The sequence below is a fragment of the Schistocerca piceifrons genome, chromosome 4, assembly GCF_021461385.2.
Source record: "Schistocerca piceifrons isolate TAMUIC-IGC-003096 chromosome 4, iqSchPice1.1, whole genome shotgun sequence".
NCBI classification, from domain to species: Eukaryota; Metazoa; Arthropoda; class Insecta; order Orthoptera; family Acrididae; genus Schistocerca; species Schistocerca piceifrons.
This window is the reverse complement of record NC_060141.1, coordinates 692,107,138-692,132,813: the sequence shown is the minus strand read 5'-3', so window position 1 is coordinate 692,132,813 and position 25,676 is coordinate 692,107,138. Positions and strand designations below refer to the sequence as shown.

At 40.7% G+C, this 25,676-nt stretch overlaps 1 protein-coding gene across 1 annotated transcript in view; it reads left to right on the top strand.

Annotated features, from left to right (window-relative positions):
• LOC124796114 (translational regulator orb2) overlaps window positions 1–25,676 on the top strand; it is a 451,001-nt gene that overhangs the window by 394,585 nt on the left and 30,740 nt on the right. Inside the window, exons 4-6 of the mRNA XM_047260203.1 lie at window positions 6,270–6,479; window positions 16,787–16,899; window positions 17,707–17,917. Of these exons, the coding sequence (XP_047116159.1) occupies window positions 6,270–6,479; window positions 16,787–16,899; window positions 17,707–17,917 (534 nt within the window). The remainder of the gene's footprint in view (window positions 1–6,269; window positions 6,480–16,786; window positions 16,900–17,706; window positions 17,918–25,676) is intronic.

Sequence of the window (25,676 nt, the reverse complement as noted above, 5' to 3'; positions counted from 1 at the left end):
TATGCTGTGCCCAATATACTAACATCAGCGTATTTTCTTTCATGCAGCAAGAGGCTTTGGACGTAGACGAGGTAGAATCATGCGCACGTCTTAAATTCACTGCTTTCTCCTGCTTGTGCACATAATAAGCCACCCGCATATGAATAATGCCCGTACCACAAATTTACAATCTCTAGACATTAGATTTATTTATTCCGCCTCGCCAATGCCATTGACAGTGTGGCACTCAGTGAGTACATACTTCGTTAACTTATTTTGTCATTAAGTATTAGTTAATTTCAAGGCCTTGTCTAAAAAGAAAAATCTTTAGCATGGACATGACGAAGCCATCAACTACAGCAAAGATTTTAACAACAATACGTTACGTTGCACTACACATCGATAAAATTTTTATGAATTCATTTCGCAAAATACGAAGTGGAACGGAGCTCAGAACTTAGTTTATGCATACAGCAATTAAGCCCATCTTTATACTTGATCTCTTGCTCAACGGAAAAAGTATACCTAACTGTGAGAGCGGCAGCAGAGGGGGACTGATAAGAAATTTTATCACTTGCTTAGAAATTTTCGCCATAGAGTTGCAAGTTGTCTTCGTATGTCATATTGTTGCTGCACTATGGAGCTGTAGCTTTAACGGAAATGTTAGGCCCAACTATAAGCGCGAAATTTCATAGGAAAATTTCTAATTTAAGTTAAGCCTCATTCTTCGGAAAAATAACCCTGCAGCGTGACTCTCCGCGTCCTTTTGTTCGCGTGCACACAACAGTGTACCACCGTTACGTGATCGTTCCCCTTACTTTTTCAAATATCTCTACCACTATAACCCGTGTTACATATTACTGCCAGATTTAGTGCACTTTCTTGTCACTATGACGGGAAAGTCGATCTTCGCACTTGCAGTTCTTAACTGCTGCAGTTACTCACCAAACAGCTATATAAACAAATTAGTTTCTTATCAGAAAAAAATTAATGAGCGTAATTTAGATATGAGACGTATAATATTCAATGTCTTTAAAAAAGATTAGAGGTGTAGGCCCTTAACATTAACTTACAGTAAAAAAATATAGAACCCTGCCTTGTAACAAATACGTTGTTAACTATGTAGCCTGTTCTCCTGTATTCGAACGTCATCCGCTATCATTCTCGAAAGTCTGCGAAGGCGTCTTTTCTGTAATGCTGCCTCTCGCGGAAGTTGTTCGGTTACGATAATGTCTTTGATGAAACTGCAGAATGAACACACGGAGAAATCGTAACACAGGCAGCTTTCATCTGTGCTTCTCGCACGTTATATTCTTTGAGGCAGAAAGAGGACGATCACTTCGATAGCATTTTGTATAACAATTAGAAAGTAGACTGAATAATTTCTGTAATAATGGCGAACATTTTCGGAAGAGGACATCGCCTTACTGTTATCAACTTTAGATGCAGAGACTGCTTAAAAAGTAAGTACCCGAGTACTACAACATATATATTCTTCAGTCAGAGACGAGATTTAATGTGTTGGCCTTCGCCGTCAAACTCTCAAAGACAACTAGCTACGAGTTTGAGAGACCGCTACAATTTCTGCGTACTTCTTGTAATTGAGGTTCGTTATCGTGTTACTCGTCTTTCCTACTAGCATCCGAAGAAAAATATTGTTTTATTGTCTTTTCAGTTCTCCTCTGCATGCAAATACTCACGTTCATAGTAATAATTTCTTGCACAGACATTAGATTTTGGCTTGTACCACGTTTGAACAATAATATCTGCATGTTTTTTCCTAATCGATAGCTATGCGGTATAGCTATTTCTTAATTCAACGTTCTGCCACAGTGTTCTGATGACTTTCTTAGAATGTGATTCTTTCACCTGTGTATATGCTATACCTAATCGACTAGGCAATGTAGGTACAGGATCAACTCGTGCTGAGTAACTAATCATCAACAACTACTACTCGGTGATCTTTCGTGGATGGTTCAAAAATATTGTTAGACAAATATAAGTGTCGATTTAATCGTGTGAATTTTCGTATAGTAACAAAATTGAGAGATCAGTGTCTTAAGTTAGTTTCGTGTGAAGGTTGTGTGTAAGACTTAACGATCGCTAAGGGTAGTGACTTATCAATGAAACTAAAATGATAAAAAAAAAGGCAGAAAGAGGAGAAACTGCGCTTTAATGTGTATGCAAAAGTTTTATTTAGACACTCCCATCAGCAGTTCCTCGAGCGTCGAAATGGTTGATATTTATTATGTTCTTACAGAGAACAGAAATGCACAAATCGTAAAGACACATTTAAGTTGCTATTCTGAAAAGTGCACAAATAATGTTTGAAGAGCGGTATTATTCGATTTCAGTAGAATGTGAAGCATGCAGAGGAGTGTGGCACACTTGTTTCATGTCTCCTCCGTCGGAGGTTCGAGTCCTCCCTCGGGTATGGGTGTGTGTGTCGTCCTTGGCGTTAAGTTAGATTAGGTAGTGTGTAAGCTTAGGGACCGATGACCTCAGCAGTTTGGTCCCATAAGGCCTTACCACAAATTTCCAGTTTTTTGTTTCATGTCTCTACCTCTCTGAGGTACGATTTACTCGGTAATACAGTTTTTATTATTTATTTTCAACAAGCAAAGAGCCCCTAATAAAAGCCGAATTTGATTTTTCATTTTTGCACTACGGTTTTTCATCGTTGTTTTTAAATTGTGCAGACTTCGGGAGGTCTATTTAGTTCAGAGGAAAGTATGACGTTGCCCGAGACTGTTTAGTGCGTGGGTGTCGCCGCAAACCGTTGTTGCGCGCGTGGGGGAAGGTTCTGTCGACATACTCTATTTGGAAACGAAGGCCAGTAAAAGATCTAATTGAATATCGTACTGTCCGCAGTTTGTTACACCAGAATCAGATAAAAGTAAAGACAGGCTCAATAATGGCAGACCTTTTTGTTTACGGATCCATAGTCGTTCCGTTTCCACACAAAGAGACTTTGAAAGATAAATATTTTACGAATAAAAGTTCGTCGACGAATAAAAGTCCGTCGACTGACTATTTCGGAACGACAGCTCCGTGCTCAGGGATTCCAAGACTGACATGAGCTTTTGCGTCAGGACATAGTGAAGTAGTCGCACATGACAGATGATATGTTGTTATGAAAGTACAAAAACGTATGGTCGCTAAGAAAACCAAACTACAGCGCTATGGAAATGGAAATGCCGTGTGAATACGGCCTCCCGGCGGGTAGACCGTTCGCCTGGTGCAGCCAAGGCAGTTGACGCCACTTCGGCGACTTGCGTGTCGATGAGGATGAAATGATGATAATAAGGACAACACAACACCCAGTCCCTGAGCGGAGAAAATTTCCGACCCAGCCGGGAATCGAACCCGGGCCGGTAGGTATGACATTCCGTCGCGCTGACCACTCAGCTACTACAGCGCCATAAAGTACATACATACTGCGAGAATCTACTTCATTGGTGGCGCATGGCGAAATTCATCTTAACTTGTTTGGTTTTCATTGCGAATACGTCGTCCACGAAACTCCTGCAGGTATGAAAACATTGAAAATAAACATCCTTTCCGATCAAAGAAACTCGCATAAAGTATTTCTGCTCTGTGGGTACGATAAATTGGAGAACAAGAGGCCTGTCAGAAGTGTTAATTTTCCCGAGAAATACGTAAATCATAATGAAAAGAGATACAGAGTGTTTTTACCATTTTTAGATTATCTTAGAAGTAATAGAACAAGGTAAGATGAAATAAGATCTTAAAATTTGTGTTAGTTATGATTTATACAATTATTCATAGTAGTACGAAAATTATTATCAAGTTGTATAGGTTAACTGCCGTCGTTAGCAACTGTAATAAAAGTCTTAACGAGACCAGACGCAGTTCACTTTCTTTTAAAGCATTTTTAAGTGGCCAGGTTTTGTGTTGTTTATAAAATTCTTCTTCGTCTTCCAAGTGTGTGTGTTGGGTTTTTGTACATAGCACTTTCACTGCACTTAATATATTCACGTTTCTGTGTTGGAAGATATCACTGTCGTTTAGCCATTTCGTTTGTTATGCTGTAGCAAAAACAAAACATGCGAAATGGCGAGAGGGCAGTGATACTTCCCAACACAGAAACGTGAATATAATAACAGCTGTGCAAGTGTGCGTGCAGAAACCCAGCACATACAAGTTAAATACGGAAGAATAAAACAAACAGCAAAAAACAAAAAAGCTGACCACTCATGGTGCTTTATAATCGAGCGAAACGCGTCTGTTCTCAATAAGACTTTCACTACAGTTGCTAACGACAGCAGTTAACCTGCACAACTCGTTTATGTGCAACTACCGAAAAAAAGAGGCCGAAAAAGAAAGAAGATAACAGATAAATTATAGTCTTTAACAATAATCTCGCTTCGTGAGTTATATGCCTGTTGTTGTGGTCTTCAGTCCTGAGACTGGTTTGATGCAGCTCTCCATGCTGCTCTATCCTGTGCAAGCTTCATCATCTCCCAGTACCTACTGCAGCCTACATCCTTCTGAATCTGCTTAGTGTATTCATCTCTTGGTCTCCCTCTACGATTTTTACCCTCCACGCTGCCCTCCAGTACTAAATTGGTGATCCCTTGATGCTGAGAACATGTCCTACCAACCGATCCCTACTTCTAGTCAAGTTGTGCCAGAAACTCCTCCCCAATTCTATTCAGTAGCTCCTCATTAGTTATGTGATCTACCCATCTAATCTTCAGCATTCTTCTGTAGCACCACATTTCGAAAGCTTCTATTCTCTTCTTGTCCAAACTATTTATCGTCCATGTTTCACTTGCATACATGGCTACACTCCATACAAATACTTTCAGAAACGACTTCCTGACACTTAAATCAATACTCGATGTTAATAAATTTCTCTTCTTCAGAAACACTTTCCCTGCCATTGCCAGTCCACATTTTATATCCTGTCTACTTCGACCATCATCAGTTATTTTGGTCCCCAAATAGCAAAACTCCTTTACTACTTAAAGTGTCTTATTTCCTAATCTAATACTCTCAGCATCGCCCGACTTAATTCGACTACATTCCATTATCCTCGTTTTGCTTTTGTTGATGTTCATCTTATACCCTCCTTTCAAGACACTGTCCATTCCGTTGCCGGCCGAAGTGGCCGTGCGGTTAAAGGCGCTGCAGTCTGGAACCGCAAGACCGCTACGGTCGCAGGTTCGAATCCTGCCTCGGGCATGGATGTTTGTGATGTCCTTAGGTTAGTTAGGTTTAACTAGTTCTAAGTTCTAGGGGACTAATGACCTCAGCAGTTGAGTCCCATAGTGCTCAGAGCCATTTGAACCATTCCGTTCAACTGCTCTTCCAAGTCCTTTGCTGTCTCTGACAGAATTACAATGCCATCGGCGAACCTCAAAGTTTTTATTTCTTCCCCATGGATTTTAATGCCTACTCCGAACTTTTCTTTTGCTTCCTTTACTGCTTGCTCAATATATAGATTGAATAACATCGGGGAGAGGCTACAACCCTGTCTCACTGCCTTCCCAACCACTGCTTCCCTTTCATGTCCCTCGACTCTTATATCTCCCATCTGGTTTCTGTACAAACTGTAAATAGCCTTTCGCTCCCTGTATTTTACCCCTGCCATCTTTAGAATTTGAAAGAGAGTATTGCAGTCACCATTGTCAAAAGCTTTCTCTATGTCTACAAATGCTAGAAACGTAGGTTTGCCTTCTTTCTTCTAAGATAAGTCGTAGGGTCAGTATTGCCTCACGTGTTCCAACATTTCTACGGAATCCAAACTGATCTTCCCCGAGGTCGGCTTCTACCAGTTTTTCCATTCGTCTGTAAAGAATTCGCGTTAGTATTTTGCAGCTGTGACTTATTAAACTGATAGTTCGGTAATTTTCACATCTATTATATACCTAAAGAGTATAATTAACATACGCGAATATCCTGGGCCACACACGATGTTTATTTTCAATATTATCAAAGCTACAGTACGTTTGTTGACGACGCATGTGAAGTGAAAACGAAACAACTTACAGTTTCATCTCGAGCAACCAGTGAAGCAGATTTTTAACAACATGCCAGTACTTTTTTACCGTCGTAGCGTTTTTTAACCAGTGACTGTACCTTTTTGCTCTTATATAACACCGTATCATTTCTTAGGTGCGACTGCTTCACCAGCTTCTGACGGAAAGCTCGAAGAAGAGAATTTCACTTTAAAATACCAATCGGAAAAATCCGAATAACTAAAATCCGTGCAGCCGACGAACGTCGGAGAAATTGTGTGACAGGTTGTGTGTGTGTGTGCGCAGGCAAGTCGCCGTTCTTCCCCGGGCTGGAGGAGCAGGCGGCCCTGCTGGAGGAGTCTGGGCCGCACCTGGTAGACGGGCAGGTGCTGCCGCCGCCCGCGCCCTCCCTCAGCTCGCCGTCGCGCTCCTCGCCGCACAGCCAGGGCTCCGAGACGGGCGAGCGCTACTCCAGGAAGGTCTTCGTGGGCGGCCTGCCGCCGGACATCGACGAAGGTAAGCGCCAACTACTTCTGAATCGTCGCCTCTTGCAAGGGGGTTTGTTGGGGCATTATTAAGTGATGCATATCCGGAATATGTAGCGACTTCCGAGGTAGTGGTTGCGTTGGGGACTTAAGTTCCAGCGGCCTGGGACCACACTGCAAACACGATCGCTCAGCCTCCGAGCCACCCCATGGTTCTCCGATCGTGTTATCAAATAATTCTAGTTCTCTTTTATTTATTCCTACCTGATCTAAGGCTGTCTCTTGTATAGTCTAGATCAGGGCTTCCCAACCTTTTCAGCCGGCGGACCCCTTCTTCACTCGAAAATCCATGGCGGACCCCTAGTCAGTCAAGAGCACAGTAACTTTAAATTTCAGAGCGAAACCCATGGGAACTGAAAGCTTCTTAATGGAAGTGCCATGTTCCCAATGACCCCCCCCCCCTCCCCCGAAGTATCAATAGTCTTTGGTTTAGAGATGAATGAAAACAACTTGAAATTAACGACCCAATTTGAACTCCCACTGTATCCAAACACTTACTAGTGGATTTACTCCCTTTGTTTAACACACTATAGCCTGATTAAAATTACTTAGTAATTGAAATTTCACACGATGGAGCTGTCTTTCTCAAAGAGCAATCAACGTTACGTCCGAACTGTTCGTTGTTGACAAGCTGCCACTTATGGTCTGTTCACTTCCACTATTTGGCTACTGTTGTGTAAGGAGCATGCATATTTCGTAACAGTCATGTGTGTGTGTGTGTGTGTGTGTGTGTGTGTGTATGTGTGTGTGTGTGTGTGTGTGTATGGTTTTTCGTGAAATCCGAAGAAAAATGTTCAAGTGTATGTAAAGTCTTCCTTTGATAAAGTCTTCCTTTGGTCGTCCTCCCTCCTCATTCATTTCAACTGGAAACTTCCCTTGTTGTGAAGGCGATGGAGAAACTGCACCCTTCTTCAATGATCCTGACTTCAGCCACCGATCCATGTTAGAAGTAATAAACTGGTCAAAAATCGACTTTTGAAATAGGTAGTGCACTGACAAAGCAAGTTTAACATTTAATGATGCCTGGGGCCGCATACGTGCCAGCGAGCGCTGTGATTGGTCGACAAAGCTCGCTCCGTGCATGCGTAAAAGGCTTCAGCGCATCTAGCGCCGTGAGCTGGGGCACAAACGACCCCCGTATTGTTGCTAAACAGTCGATCGGAGAAGCCGCATTCTCCGGCACTAAACTGCGTATACGTTCTCACTTAGGAACCGCAAAGGCTGCTTGGGGATACGACTTGAAATAAAAGTACACATGTTTTTCACACGAAAAAAAACAGTGATGAATTAGATTTTCACATTTTATTCAATAATTTTACTCATTATTTTACACGATTTGGTGAAAGGTGGCCGCGGACCCCCTAGAAAGAGCCAGCGGACCCCTGAGGGGTCCGCGGACCACAGGTTGGGAAGCCCTGGTCTAGATTTTTGGACTACAGTAGAGCGTCGATTATCCGAACGTCGGTCAACCGAACGACCGCTTAACCGAACTGTGTACTCGCTCGCACCTGTTACTCTCCCACCCTACCGTCCATCATCCCCCTCACTCCCAAACCAAGTTTCCCACAGTAGTCGCCGCACTGGGCCACCGCTGGCGGAACATTGCTTCTAATTGTGCCTTCACAAGGCGCTGCTGACCGGTCAAACCGCCAGTCGCCGTGTTTCAACAATCAGCACATTTCTGTCGGCTTGGCAATGACAGTAGCAGTAGTGGCAGTATCAAAGCTGTTCACAGCAACAGCTGCACCAGCTTAGAGTTGAGGCATGCCGCTCCGCGCAGTTTGAAGGATTGCGCGCCCCCAAGAAGAGCTTCTCACGGTGCAAACAGTCATCTTCTGTTCTCTGTTACGACCACTTGTGTGCGGCAGCGTGACGATACAAAATGCTTAACGTAAACGTGTTGTCCTTTCTATGAGGGACAAATACGAGATTATTACTATATATTCCTACTGAAGTTGCCTTTGTATGTTACTTTGTAATACTAAGAGAGATGCCTGTTTTTATGAATAAATTTATTGTACAGTACTTCTTTTTGGCAAATAAACATGTACAGTTCGATTATCCGAAGAAACCAGTTTTCCGAACACCCATGTCCCCCAATTACTTCGGATAATTGACGCTCTACTGTACTTCGCATTTCTTGCAAATCCAGGGCTCTGGGAGTTGATCTTCGTCAGCGGTATCATCCTAACTTACGACCTGCATTTTTGTCGTACAGGACGTATGATGCCACTGCCATCACTATGGGCAGTATCGACATAACGCTCAATGTTCTCATCACAACATTTACGTTTTGAAAACATTTTGTGGCTATACGTCCGTAATATTTGGGAACATATAATTCGACATGCGAACGTGACTGAGAAAGAATAACATGTAACTCACAAGGGGAGGGCACAATGTCGGGTTCACAGATTTACTACAACCTTTATACACCTTCAGTAGGCCACTAAAACAACATAGTGGGCTACTAGTAAGGTGCACTACTCTGACAATTCCGAGAAAATCGGAAGAGAAATTTTACGCGTCTGTTATGTGTCTTATGTATCTGTGCGTAGGTACTGAACGATAATGTTAATGGTGGTTAAGTGGTTAGCGCCCGAGTTTCGTCAAACGAACGTGAATAAGGCGACTTGTGGCGACGGTTCAACTCCCTCACAAACATAACCTTTAATCTATATTTTTTTCGTCACTGGTCGTATTACATTTGAAAGGTAACAGTTAAAAACACCTACGTTTATTTGCATGAAGTTTCAGTGAATTTCATATTATTTGACTACTCCTTATTTTTAAATACATTTAATTATTAGAACAAACATATTTATAACCATCACAAGTAAACGAAAAACGCATAGAGTTTTCCTGACAATGTATGCCTGTCGTGATCGAGATGCAGACACAGAGGCAGGCCCCATTTGGCAGTTAAACAGCGTAGTGATGAGACTTTGCTAATGTACTAAGAACAAATAGTGTAGGTGCAATTTTTTTTAATATCACAGAATTTACATTTGTAATACACAAATGAAGGTGACTCACTGTTCTTCGACTACTGCAGATAACGAATGTCATGGCAATTCAAACTGTCGCCTCGTCCGCGACGCTCTCGCAAAGCGCGAACGCTGACCACTTGATCACACAGATTTCTTACGGCCGGCACCTTCGCACAGATACATCAGTTACATGACAGACGCGTAAAACTTTTCTTGAGATTTTTTTCGGAATTGCCAGAGTAGTGCACCTTCACTACTTGCACATTACGCTGTTTTAATGGCCTACTAAAAGTGTATCTTACTACTTCCACATTACATTGTTTTAATGGCCTACTAAAGGTGTACAACAGGGCTTCCAAACGTGTGGTCCGCGGATCCCTTAGGGGTTCGCCGGCTCTTTCTAGGGGGTCCGCGGCCACCCTTCACCAAATCGTGTAAAATAATGAGTAAAAGTATTGAATAAAAATGTGAAAATCAAATTCTTCACTTTTTTTCGTGTGAAAAACATGTGTACATTTACTTCAGGTCGTATTCCCAAGCAGCCTTTGCGGTTCTTAAGTGAGAACGCATACGCAGTTTAGTGCCGGAGAATGCGGCTTCTCTGATTGTTTCGCAACAATACGGGGGTCGTTTGTGCCCCGGCTCACGGCGGTAGATGCGCTGAAACCTTGATTTCATGATTATGTTCGAGGCAGTGCTCGGTGACAGATGATTTTCTGGGTTGTTTTACTCGGGTGTGTCGCTGACGTTTCTTGCAATATCTCCTAGCCTGTTCTGAAAGCATGCGCGGAGCGAGCTTTGTCGACCAATCACAGCGCTCGCTGGTACGTATGCCGCCCCAGGCATCATTAAATGATTAAATGTTAAACTTGCTTTGTCAGTGCACTACCTATTTCATAAGTCGATTTTTGACCTTCAAATTGTTTTCATCCATCTCTAAACCAAAGACTACTGATACTTCGGGGGGGGGGGGGGGGGGGGGATCATTTGGAACATGGAACTTGCCTTAAGAAGCTTTCAGTTCCCATTGGTTTCGCTTTGAAATTTAAAGTTACTGTGCTCTTGACTGACGAGGGGTCCGCCATGGATTTTCGACTGAAGAAGGGGTCCACCTGCCGAAAAGCTTGGGAAGCCCTGGTGTACAAAGTAAATCCGTGATCCCAGCGTCGTGGCCTCCCCTTATCAGTGTGATACGGCCTGTGCTGTGTGTGGCGAGACCCATCACAAGTCTCGACCGTCGTATCTCGGGCCAGGGTCGTGTATTTTACATTTCGCTCGACCTATCTACCACGTGCCAGGCTCGTGATAGCCACATTTGGCCCGAATATTGAACCACAAGTCTCACTCGTGGTTTACATTCGGCACTTCTTTCGGAATATAGTATATCCCCGTGACCGAGGTGGTTAGATTGGTACCTAAAGCAACACAACTTAACTTTAACTGCATATTTCGCTGTATATCACGTCGAACAGATTTAGATTTCATTATACCGCCGTGTATTTTTCTTCGGGTACGTCAGTTTATCAAACGCAGCTTTTGTCACTGGCAAAGTGATCGGTCAGCATGACCCATTCCCAATTGCTATTCCATATTTAGCATATTTTTCTTAAAAAATAATTTTTTGCGTACGGTTCAAGAAGTTTTATGATTTTTAGTAGTAGATATAGTTCTTCTCTACATTTCAATATCACATACGTATCATGAAAATAATAAATTGCTACTCGCCGTATATTAGAGACTTTGAAACCGCAGACAGGCACAAAAGAGACTGCTAAACAAGTGAGCTTTCGGCCAAAAGGTGTTCTTCGGAAAACACACAAAACACACACACAAACGTTCACGCAAACACACACACACACACACACACACACACGACACACACAGGAGTTTGTGTTTGCGTTTGTGAGTGCGTTTTGTCTATTTGAGAAGAAGGCCTTTTTGACGGAAGATAACTTGTTTGGCAGTCTTTTTGTTGTGCATGTCTGCGACTCAACGTCCTCCACTATATGGTGAGTAGCAGTCTATCCTTTTCATAATATTGTCATTTTCCAGCCCGGATTTTCGTTGTTTCATATATATGTATGCAACATATGTCATTTTGTATTGAATTTCCGACGCCTGCCAAAATTTTATCAACAAAGTTATCTAAACACTACCGCTTCTAAACATTTCCGATGATTAGCGGATGATAGGTGTTACAACTTGTCTCAACGCTATTTCCTCTTGCTACAGTTTTAAGTCATGTTGCGGACGCAGTATTGTGTTAGCAAGCCTATCTTGCTAGCGCCTCTGCCGAAAAAATCCGACAGTTTGCAGTTGCTTATCGGTTTTTATTTTTTTATGGTTTCGCACGAAAATTAGGTATTATTTGGAAGCAGTGCCAGCCATGAAGCAGCTCCCACCTCATTCTGAAATCACATATTTTTAGTGCGTAGAAGTATCTCGTTTGGTAGTCTACAATAAACTATTCCACAGGAATGCTGGAATCTACAGTATGTAATCAAAAGTATCCGGACACCCCCAAAAACGTATCAGGTACATTGTACTGCCACCTACTGCCAGGTACTCCATATCAGCGACCTCAGTAGTTATTAGACATCTTGAGACAGCAGAATGGGGCGCTCCACGGAACTCAGGGACTTTGAACGTGGTCAGGTGATTGGGTGTCACTTCTGTCATACATCTGTACGCGAGATTTCCACACTCCTAAACATCCATAGGTCCACTGTTTCCGATGTGATAGTGAAGTGGAAACCTGAAGGGACACGTACAGCACAAAGCGTACAGGCCGACCTCGTCTTTTGACTGACAGAGACCGCCGACAGTTGAAGAGGGTCGTAATGTGTAATAGGTAGACATCGATCCAGACCACCACACAGGAATTCCAAACTGCATCAGGATCTACTGCAAGTACTATGACAGTTAAGTAGGAGGTGAGAAAACTTGAATTTCATAGTGGAGCGGCTGCTCATAAGCCACAACATCACGCCGGTAAAATGCCAAACAATGGTGTAAGGAGCGTAAACATTGGACGATTGAACAGTGGAAAAACGTTGTGTAAAGTGATGCATCACGGTACACGATGTGGCGCTCTCATGGCAGGGTGTGGGTATCGTGAATGCCCGGTGAACGTCATCTGCAAGCGTGTGTAGTGCCAGCAGTAAAATTCGGAGGCAGTGGTGTTACGGTGCGGTCGTGTTTTTCATGGAGGGGGCTTGCACCCCTTCTTGTTTGCGTGGCACTATCACATTGATGTTTTAAGCACTTTCTTGCTTCCCACTGTTGAGGAGCAATTCGGGGATGGCTATCGCACCTTTCAACACGATCGACCACCTGTTCATACTGCACGGCCTGTGGCGGATTGGTTACACGGCAGTAACATCCATGTAATGGACTGGCCTGCCTAGAGTCCTGACCCTGAATCCTACAAAACACTTTTGGGATGTTTTTGGAGCGCCGACTTGGTGCCAGGCCTCACCGACCGACATTGATACCTCTCCTCAGTGCAGCACTCCGTGAAGAATGAGCTCCCCATTCCCCAAGGAACCTTCCAGCACCTGATAGAACGTATGCCTGCGAGAGTGGAAGCTGTCATCAAGGCTAAGTGTGGGCCAACACCATATTGAATTCCAGAATTACCGATGGAGGGCCCCACCGAACTTGTAAGTCATTTTCAGCCATGTGTCCGGATACTTTTGATCGCATAGTGTATGATCTCCCTGTTACTAATCACTCGTTACAGTTGATGGTTCTAGATTCAGTGGTGGGAAATCGCATTTTTCTTTTATACGACGAGATGTGAACAAAAGAATAGATTACAGGACAGCCTGCAATCTTCCTGAAACGAAACGAGGTACTAAATATCGACACCTATCTGACATATAAAACTGATGATTTTTTACTTTAAAACAATCCCTGCATTTGACAATAAAGAGAAATATCTGTTGCTTTTAGTACTAGTTTTAAATAAATAAATTAGTTTACATGCGAGTTTTCACGATAAACGTTTACGTTTTTCAGGAGACTTAGCAAAAGCAATTGTCTTGGCCGCATCTGAAACTATACCTCCGTATTTCCCGTATGAAATGTACTCCAAAGCAACAGCTAGAGCGGTATAAGATAGCTTAAAGACAAATAGCTGAAAGATAACTTTGCATCATATATGAGCTCTTAGTGAAATAAGTTCACTCTTAAGACGAAAGTTTATAGTACTTTATGCATAACACATCCTTTTTCTAATTCATATAGTGTTATAAGTAGCATCACAGTCCACCATTTAAACTTTCAGATCGTGTCAGTCGCTGCTAACATTCATCCACCAATTTGCAAACTGTTTACAATGAATAAAAGCCAGCGAAAGTAAGGTATAAAATTTATACATTTATTTAATACGTTTTCACGTACTAAATGCATTTTCACGTTAGCTCTCACCAACAAAACGTTGCATACCTGTACTTTTACAGCATTTACACAGTATGTCGCTGTATCTGATTCATAACACACGAGCAAGTTCCATTTGTCAGCCGAGTATTCCGCCCGTGGAAAGTCTAATTTCTGTTTCGTCTTAACATGACTCCCGCAATAACTGTCGTTTGGCGCTAGTGGAGGCACATTCAATTTCCGATCCCCTTCGAATTTTGGTTAGTATTCTTTCAGGACACAGGAATGAAAAAATCAGGCGAATGAATACATACAGGATCTTGTATTTTCACTTTGCCTACTCCTTTTTCGCATTACTGATCGTTCTATCTCGCGCGTTTTACTACTTTATCGTGACATCTTTTTCGCGGAGTCTTACCTACCTACACCATACATCCACAATAGAGCTTACCCTTAACAGATGCCGTGTATGTTTGCTCCGTGTTATTTAGATTCACGTTTTCTTTTTAATGAAATAGAACTCCTGCCGAGGAGCACCAAATTTTCATACCGCACCAAATTTTCATACCGGTACTACGGATGATTGACGTGCCAGTAACTGATACTGAGCCGACGTGAATCAGACACGAGGAATAAGTAGACATTAACTGCCAATAAGCTTTCTCTACTTTATGTACCTCGCGCTGCTTTTTCACTGTTTTTTATCGCTGTGTTAGCTGCTATTCAAATTTTTACATGTAAAGCCAAGTCAGATTAAAAATTCAGCCTGTTAGAAACTGATAGGGTGCATGAAGAAAATATAGCTCCTGCACGTAGTACAAGTAATGACGTAACAATGTTGCGTATCGGTACACTCTCATATCGCCCAAGTAACACACAGCTGTAGTAAATGATTTGTTTCACGTATTGTAACCAACAAGTCGCGTTTGTGTGTTGTATGATTACCGGTCGCACGCATATTTTTTAGTTTCACCAGAAAGTAATTCTTAAATATTCTATGTTTCCAAAGTTCGTTCCTGGTAATCGATGTAAGCAAACAATGAAACAAGAAAGTAAAGGTTTGCAACGCAACATTGTATTCGAACTCTGCAGTTACTGAACATAAAGGCTCTGATTATTACTATACTCACCAAAAAACCACTCGTTTCATTTGAAGAACGCGATCCGTTACGATGACGACTGGCGCAGGCGCGTGTCAATGTTTCACACGACGACAATGAGCAAAGTACTTACTTGCTCTTCTAACGTACGGAAAATCCGAATCACTTGTAATAGTAAGGACTCGATAATCTTTTCGTCACCTTCATTCATGATGTTATCAGAATGTGTACTAATATCAAAGAATGTAATCTCTATGAATATATTTTGTTTTAGCAACTAGATAACCGGCACACCTCAGAAGCCAATGATGGAGACTTCCGTTATGGTAATGTGTACTAACTTTTTTAGTGTGTTCGAATCTGAAGATCGTGTTCCCATGACACTAGCAGAGGTAAAATGTAAAATCGCACTACGGTGCTCTCAACCCTTTTCGTTGTTTGCTGCCGAGGAAAAACATTACTGGTACATCAACTGTTGTGCGTTAATGATAAACACATATATGAATAGATTGTAAGCATTCATTCATATTAATGGATTCTTCGTCGCTTCTTGCTAGAACACAGAAATTATAAATGTAAAACACAGTATTGTGTTCTTCATTTACAACATTTATTTACTCCAGTAGTAACTGACGATTTTACTGGTGCTGCCAGAAGCGGAGGAAATTGGCACTAGTTGGAAGATATTCATATTTCTCCGAGTCGTCTAAGGCTAGCGTTGCTGCCTCTGGATCACGGGGTTCTGGGTTCGATTCTCGACCGGGTTGGGGATTTTTCCTGCCCGGGGGACTGGGTTGCCCTCATCATTTCACAATCATCATCATTCGTGACTATGGCAACATTGGATTGTGAAAAAAATTGGACGTTAAGGTGCCCATAGACGCGATGAATTACCGTGGACATTGTTTTGAGTAACGGTGCCAGGACTGCGGTTACAGCAGACGCTTCCTTCGGCTCACCTTTACTATCCCCTCGCAAAGCCTTTGCTTTTCGCAACAGCCGCTGCACGAATCGTCAACTTACTGTGGTGGACTAACAGTACTGACTGCAACCAGGGCCGGTTCGAGAACATTACCCCATCACAAGCAACTCATTGGCACCTCCCCCCCCCCCCCCCCCCCCCTTGTCAGTTTTCGTTACTAATTGTGATACGCACTATTTAGAATTCGTAGCAGCTGTGGCCCCTCGGGCACTCCTCACAGCTTGGTGCCCCTAGTGGTGACTTGTGTCACTTTGGCCTTCAACCAGCTCTGACTACAACCTGTTATAATGCACATTCTGTAAATCTCAGTGCAAGACAGCATTTTTCCAGAACAATGCACATCATCTTACTTAATACGAAGGTTAGTAATGCATGCATTAGTTAGCTGTTATTACAAAATCGTACAGGAAAAGTTGTGATTCACATTTACAGAGTTGTGTATATGATGTGTCACCATCCTCTTAAAAGTTTTAACAGGTGAATGGGCTATCAGATAATCAGGAGACTCCAGTGGATGTTTTGTGGATAGGATGATAAACAGTCTCCCTAGTTTCATTACTCTTTTGTACATACTTTAATGATTTAAAAAGGACCACCAGTTAAAATTTGTACCTGTAGATGTGTTTAAGAACCCAAAAGTAATGATAGATAAGTTATGACATAAATATAAGACACTAGAAATGATAAACACTTTCCATTTGCTTTACCAAGGGAAAAAACAGGAATATGGCAACTAGGCATAATTATTGGAAATGACAGATAATTACATGAATATCCTTCCATGTGAGAGACAGTATTTATATTAATGTAATGTTTCTGTTTTCAGATGAAATCACTGCTAGTTTCAGACGGTTTGGTCCACTGGTTGTTGACTGGCCACATAAAGCTGAAAGCAAGTCCTATTTCCCTCCAAAGGGATATGCCTTCCTTTTATTTCAGGTAAAGTTTGATAAGTAATTTTTGTGATGTGATGTGTGTGTGTGTGTGTGTGTGTGTGTGTGTGTGTGTGTGTGTGTGTGTGTGTGTGATGTATGGGTTCAAGAAATGCTATTTAGTGGGTAACTGTGAATAATATATTGAGAACTTGTATGCAGGCGTTGACAGATATTCCAATGAGGATAATGGATTACTTCTTTGAACCTAATGTGGACTCAGGAAAAATGTGGATCTGTTTTACTTCTATCGTTTTCATGCTGTTAACATTAAAACAGGGTTATCAGACAGGGAAAGTTTGAAACACCAATATTTTTATGTTTGCCAAGGAAACTGTCTTAACTCACTACTCTATTCTTACTGTAATTATTTCCTCACAGACTATGCCACGTTAAAAATAGTTATCAGTAAATTTGACATAACACATTTATTATCATACTATTTTGTAATAATGGAAAGGTTATCAACCTGTGATTTATAAAGTAAAAGTTAAAAGTCCTGTCTATGGTGTCCAGTTGATGACCTCCTCATTGAAGAACTTACCTTTAACTGTTGGACAAAAGCTGCTCATCTGATAAACGTAAAATTTGGTGTGTGTTACATTAATGCAATACAGATAACTGTTCAAATGACATTTCTTTTATTTTAATTGGGCCTATGTATGCACACAAACCAAATTTTGAGTTCATAGCAAATACTGGCAATATCCAAAGTCCCTGATCATTGGTATATCTGTGAACAGCAATAATAAGAAAATACTTTGTCATTTTTTAAAATAATACTTTATTATTAATACTGTGCTCCTCTTTACAGGATGAGAGCTCAGTACAGCAATTAATTGATGCTTGCATCCAAGATGATGATAAACTGTACCTGTGTGTGTCTTCACCGACAATAAAAGACAAGCCTGTGCAAATCCGGCCATGGCGTCTATCAGATGCGGACTTTGTGCTAGATGCCTCGATGCCACTAGATCCTCGTAAGACAGTATTCGTTGGGGGTGTGCCACGTCCTTTGAAAGCAGGTAACAGAATTTGTTAGTGCTTTTCAAGCTTTTCCTCTTGTATAATTCAAAATTTGTCTCTTTTACTATCCACGTATTTAGTTATAATTAAAAATTACATACAGAATGCTAAATGAGAGACTATGATCACAAGTAACAAAAAATGAAATTGTGCTCAAAAATACATTCATGAACTTTTTTAATATTTATTATGCATACAGTGTCTCAAATGAAGTGATGCATGTGTGTAGCAGTGGACTGAAATTTGGGAAAGCTTTGTTCAGATTTCAGTTCAGTTCGTGTTTTCCTGTGCTTTCTTTTTTGAAAAATCTGATGCTTGGATGTGGGTACAAGATGTACATCATTACTGCACTTATCCAGTGACTGCTAGTTTTTGTAGGAGTGCAGTAACATTTTGAGATGCTTATGTAATACGAAAAGGGAATCTCGTCTGAAAACTTGTGCAGCCAGACTGGACTATCACTGAAGAGGTAAATGGAATGTCTGGAATTACTGTCAAAATATCAATAAAAATAATCCATTTTTGAAAATATAGATATATAAAAAAATATTCAGAAAACAGCTTCAAGAGAAAAACACACAAAAGTAAGAAAATATGTAAGTTTTTGGAGCCAGTTGCTCCTTGTGGCTGAAGGCTTGAAGGGGAAGAAGGAAAAGGAGTGGTGAGGTTTAGGAAATTGGGAAAGTTGCAGAAAAGTCACCGAGAAGCTTGTGTCTGGTAAGCCTCCCATGATGACAGGTTCTGGGCAACTTTTCTGTGACTCTCCTCATTTCCTAAACCTCACCAGTAACTTTTCTTCATCCCTGTTCCTTCCTCTTCAACCCTTCACCCTGACTCCAAAAGCTTGCACTTTTCTTTATCTTCAAATTATATTATATTCTGGAATTACTGTCAGATTTACTTATAAAAACTCTTAAATCACTTGGTGAAATGAAGCTCTCCAGAGAGTCAAGACTGATAAATAGCTGTAGACGTATGAAATGTCATGCACTTTTACACATCACTGTATCATTCTTCAATATATTCCATTTTATCATCTTGAAAACAGAGGATTAAAAAGATTTGTTGCTGCAGAAAGCAGTTTTTACAACATTTGTTTGGTTTATGCCAAAACTTACAGTTTCTGGTCACATGTTTTTCACCAGTGCTGTAAGAAATGCCAGAAGATACCATCGGAGATAAGCTATCCATATTGTATGGCCATCAAACCTTTAGAGTCCTCACTCTCTTCTGATATGGAATTAGTTTCTGAGTTTGTGTCTTTCTCTGTTTACACAGTTTTTTTGGGAACTTGAAATTTTCCTGACAGTTGAAAACTTTATGCAAAACCAAGACTCGAACTCGGGACCTTTGCCTTTTGAGAGAAGTGCTTTACTGACTGAGCTACCAAAGCACAACTCACAACAAGTCCTCACAGCCTAACTTCCACAACTACTTCATTTTCTACCTTCCAAAATTCATAGAAATTCTCCTTCCAAACTTGAAGGACTAGCACTGCTGGAAGAAAGGATATTGTAGAGACATAGCATAGCCATCCCTGGGGGATGTTTCCAGAATGAAATTTTCACTCAGCAGCACTGATATGAAACTTTCCTGGCAGATTAAAACTATATGCCAGACTGAAACTCTAACCCAGGACCTTTGCGTTTCACAGATGCTAAATGCTCCACTGACTAAACTACCCAGACACTGCTCATGACCCATCCACAAAGCTTTCCTTCACCAGTGCCTCATCTCCTACCTTCCAGTCATCTCCTACCACGTCAGGTACTTGTGGAAGTAAAGCTGTGAGGACAGATTGTTAGTTCTGCTTGGCTAGCTCACTCATTAGAGCTTTTCCCCTTTAAGGGCACACAGGGCACAAGTTCTGGTCATGATTCAGCACACAATTTTAATCAACCAGGAAAGTTTCATACCAATACACACTTTGCTGCTGAGTTAATATTTCATTCTTCTCGATTATATAACTACATTTACATATAGTCTTCAGGAAAACTTCTCATAAACAGTAACTGTGCCATTTATCTTTAAAATTATGCCCTCCTATGCTAGCTTACTTACAGAGATTTGTGTTCTTAGAAAAATTAGCAACTTGAGGAGTGTTTTCTGGTAGCTACAGTTGTAAAATTAATGTTCTTTGTCCATATTTGTGAATGGAAAGATGTATGTCAGAGAAACAAAAGAGGAAAAAGGAGGTAAATAAACAAGCACTTGAAACAGAATACAGAATGATGTTAATGATTCATGTTCCAATGAAGTCAGTAAATATTTAACTCACATAGCAGTACAAAACACTCTTCACAAGGTTCTGTTAAAGATGAGACAGGAGAAACACTGTAGAACACTATGTCAAATAGTGGTTTTGAGACATCAGAAAATACAGAGATATATTCTCTGCTGAAAATTATGTCAAACAATTACATTTAATAACACCATACCTCAACAATTGAAGAAGACAGATGTATTGCAAAATGTATCTATAACTTCTTGCAAAAGACAGCAGTCAACCTATACGACTTGTACCTTTAAATTTTATGAAACAGCCTGTCACAAGCTTTCACAAGGGGGAAGGGGGGGGGGGTCAGGAGAGTGCGTGCGAGAGTGGGGGGGAGGGCAGTGTGGGGTGGCAGTTGCTCTTCTGGGATTTGGGAAGTAGACTTCTTATTCACACCAGAATTCTTATGCATTTCTATGATTGTCTATGATTATATTTAGCCAATAGGTGAATTATTCTGGCATCATGTTGCTGGAAGTAATAGGAAATATTATGGTTTTAGCATTTGCTGTACAACTTAGGTTTCTGTCATTGTCCTGTTGTTCATGGAAAATTATGCGTTTCCCTTGGCTCGGTAATGGTTTCTGCGCTACTTTACATTCAGTCTTTGCAGAACATTGCCAAAACAAAGTGCTCAAACTTTAACTTTTCTCTATTGTCTGCTTGCACCGCCCTTATCGAACTGGGACTCCCAATGTGGAACCTGATATCAATCACCAGCTCATTGCTCTCCACACTCACCAGCAGAACATGAATGTGGCTGGAATGTGCCTGGCTGTCATCCCTCCAAAAATCACTCAGGGACACTCTCCCTCCATAGCACAACTTAATTTCAAAAGTGGTTCACCATTTGTCTGTGGACAAACTAGATCTGTGACTTCTTGCTGACTTATGACACTCACTTTTAGATGCAAGAATGATTCCTCTGTAGACCCAAATTGCAACAGCTGGAAAGAGAAAATATTTTTTCTTTACTAGAGAAGCAAAAAAAGTGGGAATTCATGATTGAAACATATCCTCTCCAGAAGCTGGCACCTATTCAGCGTCTGTGGGGTGCAACATGCAGTCATAAAGTATTTCTCTGTCACACAGTTGGGGCACGTCTTCAGAAGAAGATGCCAAACAAGGAAAACGAGGAAAATCTTTGTTCAATCCTAGGCTGTTGAGGGTCAGTTCTACTGTGAGTTTCAAAGTGGTTTTGCGTTTACACCCTCATTTAGTTGAGCATTGGATCTGGGATTCATTTTACACAAAACACCTATCACATCTGGTTATGCCAGTTGAGACTAAAATGTGGAAGGCATGAAAATAATGAAATAACTCAACCTGATCAGACTTGTTGCCAAAGTTAAATAAATTGTTTTCAAAATAAAATTCCTGTTCGCTCACCGTGAGGTTTAGTCATTCAGATTTTTTCCTCCATTTCAGATTTTCAATTTTCAGCGTCAGTCTGCCATTTCTGCTATATGAAAAATCATCTCTATTGAATATTTTTTTGCTTAATTTTTTTAACCTACTGGGAGAGCTGTATCTAATCAAATAATGATGTAATTTCAGATCATTAACTGAAAAAGGTAACATCAGCATCATAATTATTACGTAAAAAAGATGCTCTGTGCATTCTCTAAGGAAATATGCAAAAATTTTGGGTGTGAAAGTAATCCACCTCAAAAAATAGTATATGGACAGTTATAACTCTTTTGAGATAACAATGAATGTTATGGGTCTCCCACAAAATTAAGTTATTGGGGCATGACATATCTTCAAAATCACCAGATCAGTTACATACCTAAAATGCCAATTTTAGAACCTTGACTGCACTTGAATATATTTTTGTGGATGCCTATATACTCAGGTGTTGACAGATGTGAAAATTACCGAACTATCAGTTTAATAAGTCACAGCTGCAAAATACTAACATGAATTCTTTACAGACGAATGGAAAAACTAGTAGAAGCCAACCTCGGGGAAGATCAGTTTGGATTCCGTAGAAACACTGGAACACGTGAGGCAATACTGACCTTACGACTTATCTTAGAAGAAAGATTAAGGAAAGGCAAACCTACGTTTCTAGCATTTGTAGACTTAGAGAAAGCTTTTGACAATGTTGACTGGAATACTCTCTTTCAAATTCTGAAGGTGGCAGGGGTAAAATACAGGGAGCGAAAGGCTATTTACAATTTGTATAGAAACCAGATGGCAGTTATAAGAGTCGAGGGACATGAAAGGGAAGCAGTGGTTGGGAAGGGAGTAAGACAGGGTTGTAGCCTCTCCCCGATGTTGTTCAATCTGTATATTGAGCAAGCAGTAAAGGAAACAAAAGAAAAATTTGGAGTAGGTATTAAAATCCATGGAGAAGAAATAAAAACTTTGAGGTTCACTGATGACATTGTAATTCTGTCAGAGACAGCAAAGGACTTGGAAGAGCAGTTGAATGGAATGGACAGTGTCTTGAAAGGAGGATATAAGATGAACATCAACAAAAGCAAAACAAGGATAATGGAATGTAGTCGAATTAAGTCGGGTGATGCTGAGGGAATTAGATTAGGAAATGAGACACTTAAAGTAGTAAAGGAGTTTTGCTATTTGGGGACCAAAATAACTGATGATGGTCGAAGTAGAGAGGATATAAAATGTAGACTGACAATGGCAAGGAAATCGTTTCTGAAGAAGAGAAATTTGTTAACATCGAGTATAGATTTAAGTGTCAGGAAGTCATTTCTGAAAGTATTTGTATGAAGTGTAGCCATGTATGCAAATGAAACATGGACGATAAATAGTTTGGACAAGAAGAGAATAGAAGCTTTCGAAATGTGGTGCTACAGAAGAATGTTGAAGATTAGATGGGTAGATCACATAACCAATGAGGAAGTATTGAATAGGATTGGGGAGAAGAGAAGTTTGTGGCACAACTTGACCAGAAGACGGGATCGGTTGGTAGGACATTTTCTGAGGCATCAAGGGATCACCAATTTAGTATTGGAGGGCAGCGTGGAGGGTAAAAATCGTAGAGGGAGACCAAGAGATGAATACACTAAGCAGATTCAGAAGGATGTAGGTTGCAGTAGGTACTGGGAGATGAAGAAGCTTGCACAGGATAGAGTAGCATGGAGAGCTGCATCAAACCAGTCTCAGGACTGAAGACCACAACAACAACAACATATACTCAGTACATACAAGGTGGGTTCCATAAGTAAAGTGACCAAGTACATAGAAAATCATTTACTGAACATATTCATACGAGTCAAAAATTTTCAAAACACTATGCGCCTGCATTGATACACTTCTGGGGGAAATGTTTCCAGGCGTGGGGGGACTCCACTGTGATGTCCGTTAAATCCAATGTGACATGAGCCAGGGTGTTTTCAATTGTGTCCCAGTGTTCTCTTTCAGGCCTCCTATTAGGAAAAAAAAAAGATCTAGGGGAGCCAGGGACTGTAGAGAGGATGGGGAAGCTATGGGTTGTGGGTTCTGGCCAGAAATTCATTGACAATGAAGGAGCTGTGGCCTGTCATGTAGTTACAATGCAGATTCCACTTAGCAGTGTGCAGCTCTTCTTTTTAGTCTGGTGAACACTTTCCAGTAGAAAGCTGCTTTCACATTGCCCCCCCCCCCCCTCCAGCTATGAATTCATAGTGGACAATGCCTCTTATGTCAAAGAAGTCAGTGAGCTCAGTTTTGATCCCGGACTTGTTTGTGAATGCTGTCTCAGGGCAGGGCAGTGCTGGAGTGTACCACTGTAAACTCTGCCTTTTTGTCTTTGGGCCATGCTGAAAAATCTATGACTCATCACTGGTGATAACTAAGTTTAAAAAATTGGGATCTTTTTCATGCATTTCCGAGAGTCGTTGGTACCAGGGAACTCACATGTCCTTTTGTTTGTTCATCATCATTTTTGGGATTAGTTTGGCATACACCTATCTCATGTTCGAATGTGATAAACAGTTCTTTTCATCATGTTTAAAGTTTCTGCTATGAACTGAAGGCTCAACCGTCAATCAGAATTCAGAGAATTGTATCACATTTTTGTCAATTCGGGGGTCGATGGAAGTCAATTGCTGGATTCGTCAGTGACTTCCTCTGGCCCTCCTTCAATGACTTGTGTCACCAAAGAACTTATGATTTGGACAAGCAATCATTCTCGAAGGCCTTCTGAATTAATGGAAATGTTTGGTGGATGACTTTCCATGTTAAACACAAAATTTGGTAGCATAACATTCCTCCACAGAATGATCCATCGAACCATGTCACTTAACCTCAAAATGACGTTCATAGGAACGCATGTCCTGACACTCTGCCAGCGTGAGGTGATTGAGACCAGATGTGTTTTGAACACCAACAAGCCCAGCTGGTTGAAACACACTGCATTGCATCAACATGTCAGGAAAAAATTGATCACATTATTTATGGAATCCACTTTGTATGGGTTTAATAAATTCAAATATTTATGCAAGATTCACATGATGAAAAAAAGACTTGGATAATGGTTTGTCAACTTTTTGCAAGTAAAGATATGCCTTTATGAATTAATACTTGTCAAGTAATTCTTTTAAAAAGATACAATTTTTGTCATACTATTGTTTCTAATGTGTACACAACAGTTTGCAGTATTTTCAAGTAAATATTGGTGATATTGTATCTACCAACAACAGGGTGCAATGCTTTTGGCTTGGTGTTGGACTGGATGATAAGAATCTGGATCTTTCATCTTTTCTGTTACTGTCATCTCCAACCTTCTTTATTTTGTTACATGACAAAAATAGTCTACTTTGCTTGCTTGCCTCACAGGAGTTAAAAATGTTGCAGGCTGAGCCATACAATGCTCTGTGAAATGTCTGTATGTATTTAGAGAATGAGAAGCTGTTATCTAGCATCCACTCTGAAAGTTTCCTTTCAAATATATATGCTGCATCTTTATACTCACATTTTTCCATTCCAGCACAATAAATAATGATACACACACACACACTTGTAACTAGTTTAAACTTTGTTTTAGTTGTAGAGGCAACTGATAATTAATTTTCTAGTGTATCCTTCATGCAGCATTATGTTTGCTACTTAAAGATATACACTTGCAAAAGTGAATGTGTTGAAACTCTCAAGGTGTGATGACTTTAGTGTTAACTTCTTGTAGGTTCCTTGTGGAAAGGCTTGTTTCTTTCTACATTAACCTTTTGTTCAATAGCCTGACAAGAGAAGTACAGTATTATTTTGCTGGATAACTGAGCCATATGCAGAGAACATAGCTGGAAATAAAACATCAGTTTCCACACTGCATTTCAATTCCAGTCAGATAAGAAATGCCATAAAGTATGGACCAATACATAATTTATTCAATAATAGTCCTCATTCAACCGCTTATCCGTAGTATTTAATAGCTAACTGATGCAAGGTCATCCACTCGGTAGCATATCTGAAGGCTTCCGAGGGGGAGGGAGGAAATATTATTTTCAGTATTTCCTATAATTATTGACTCAATGTAA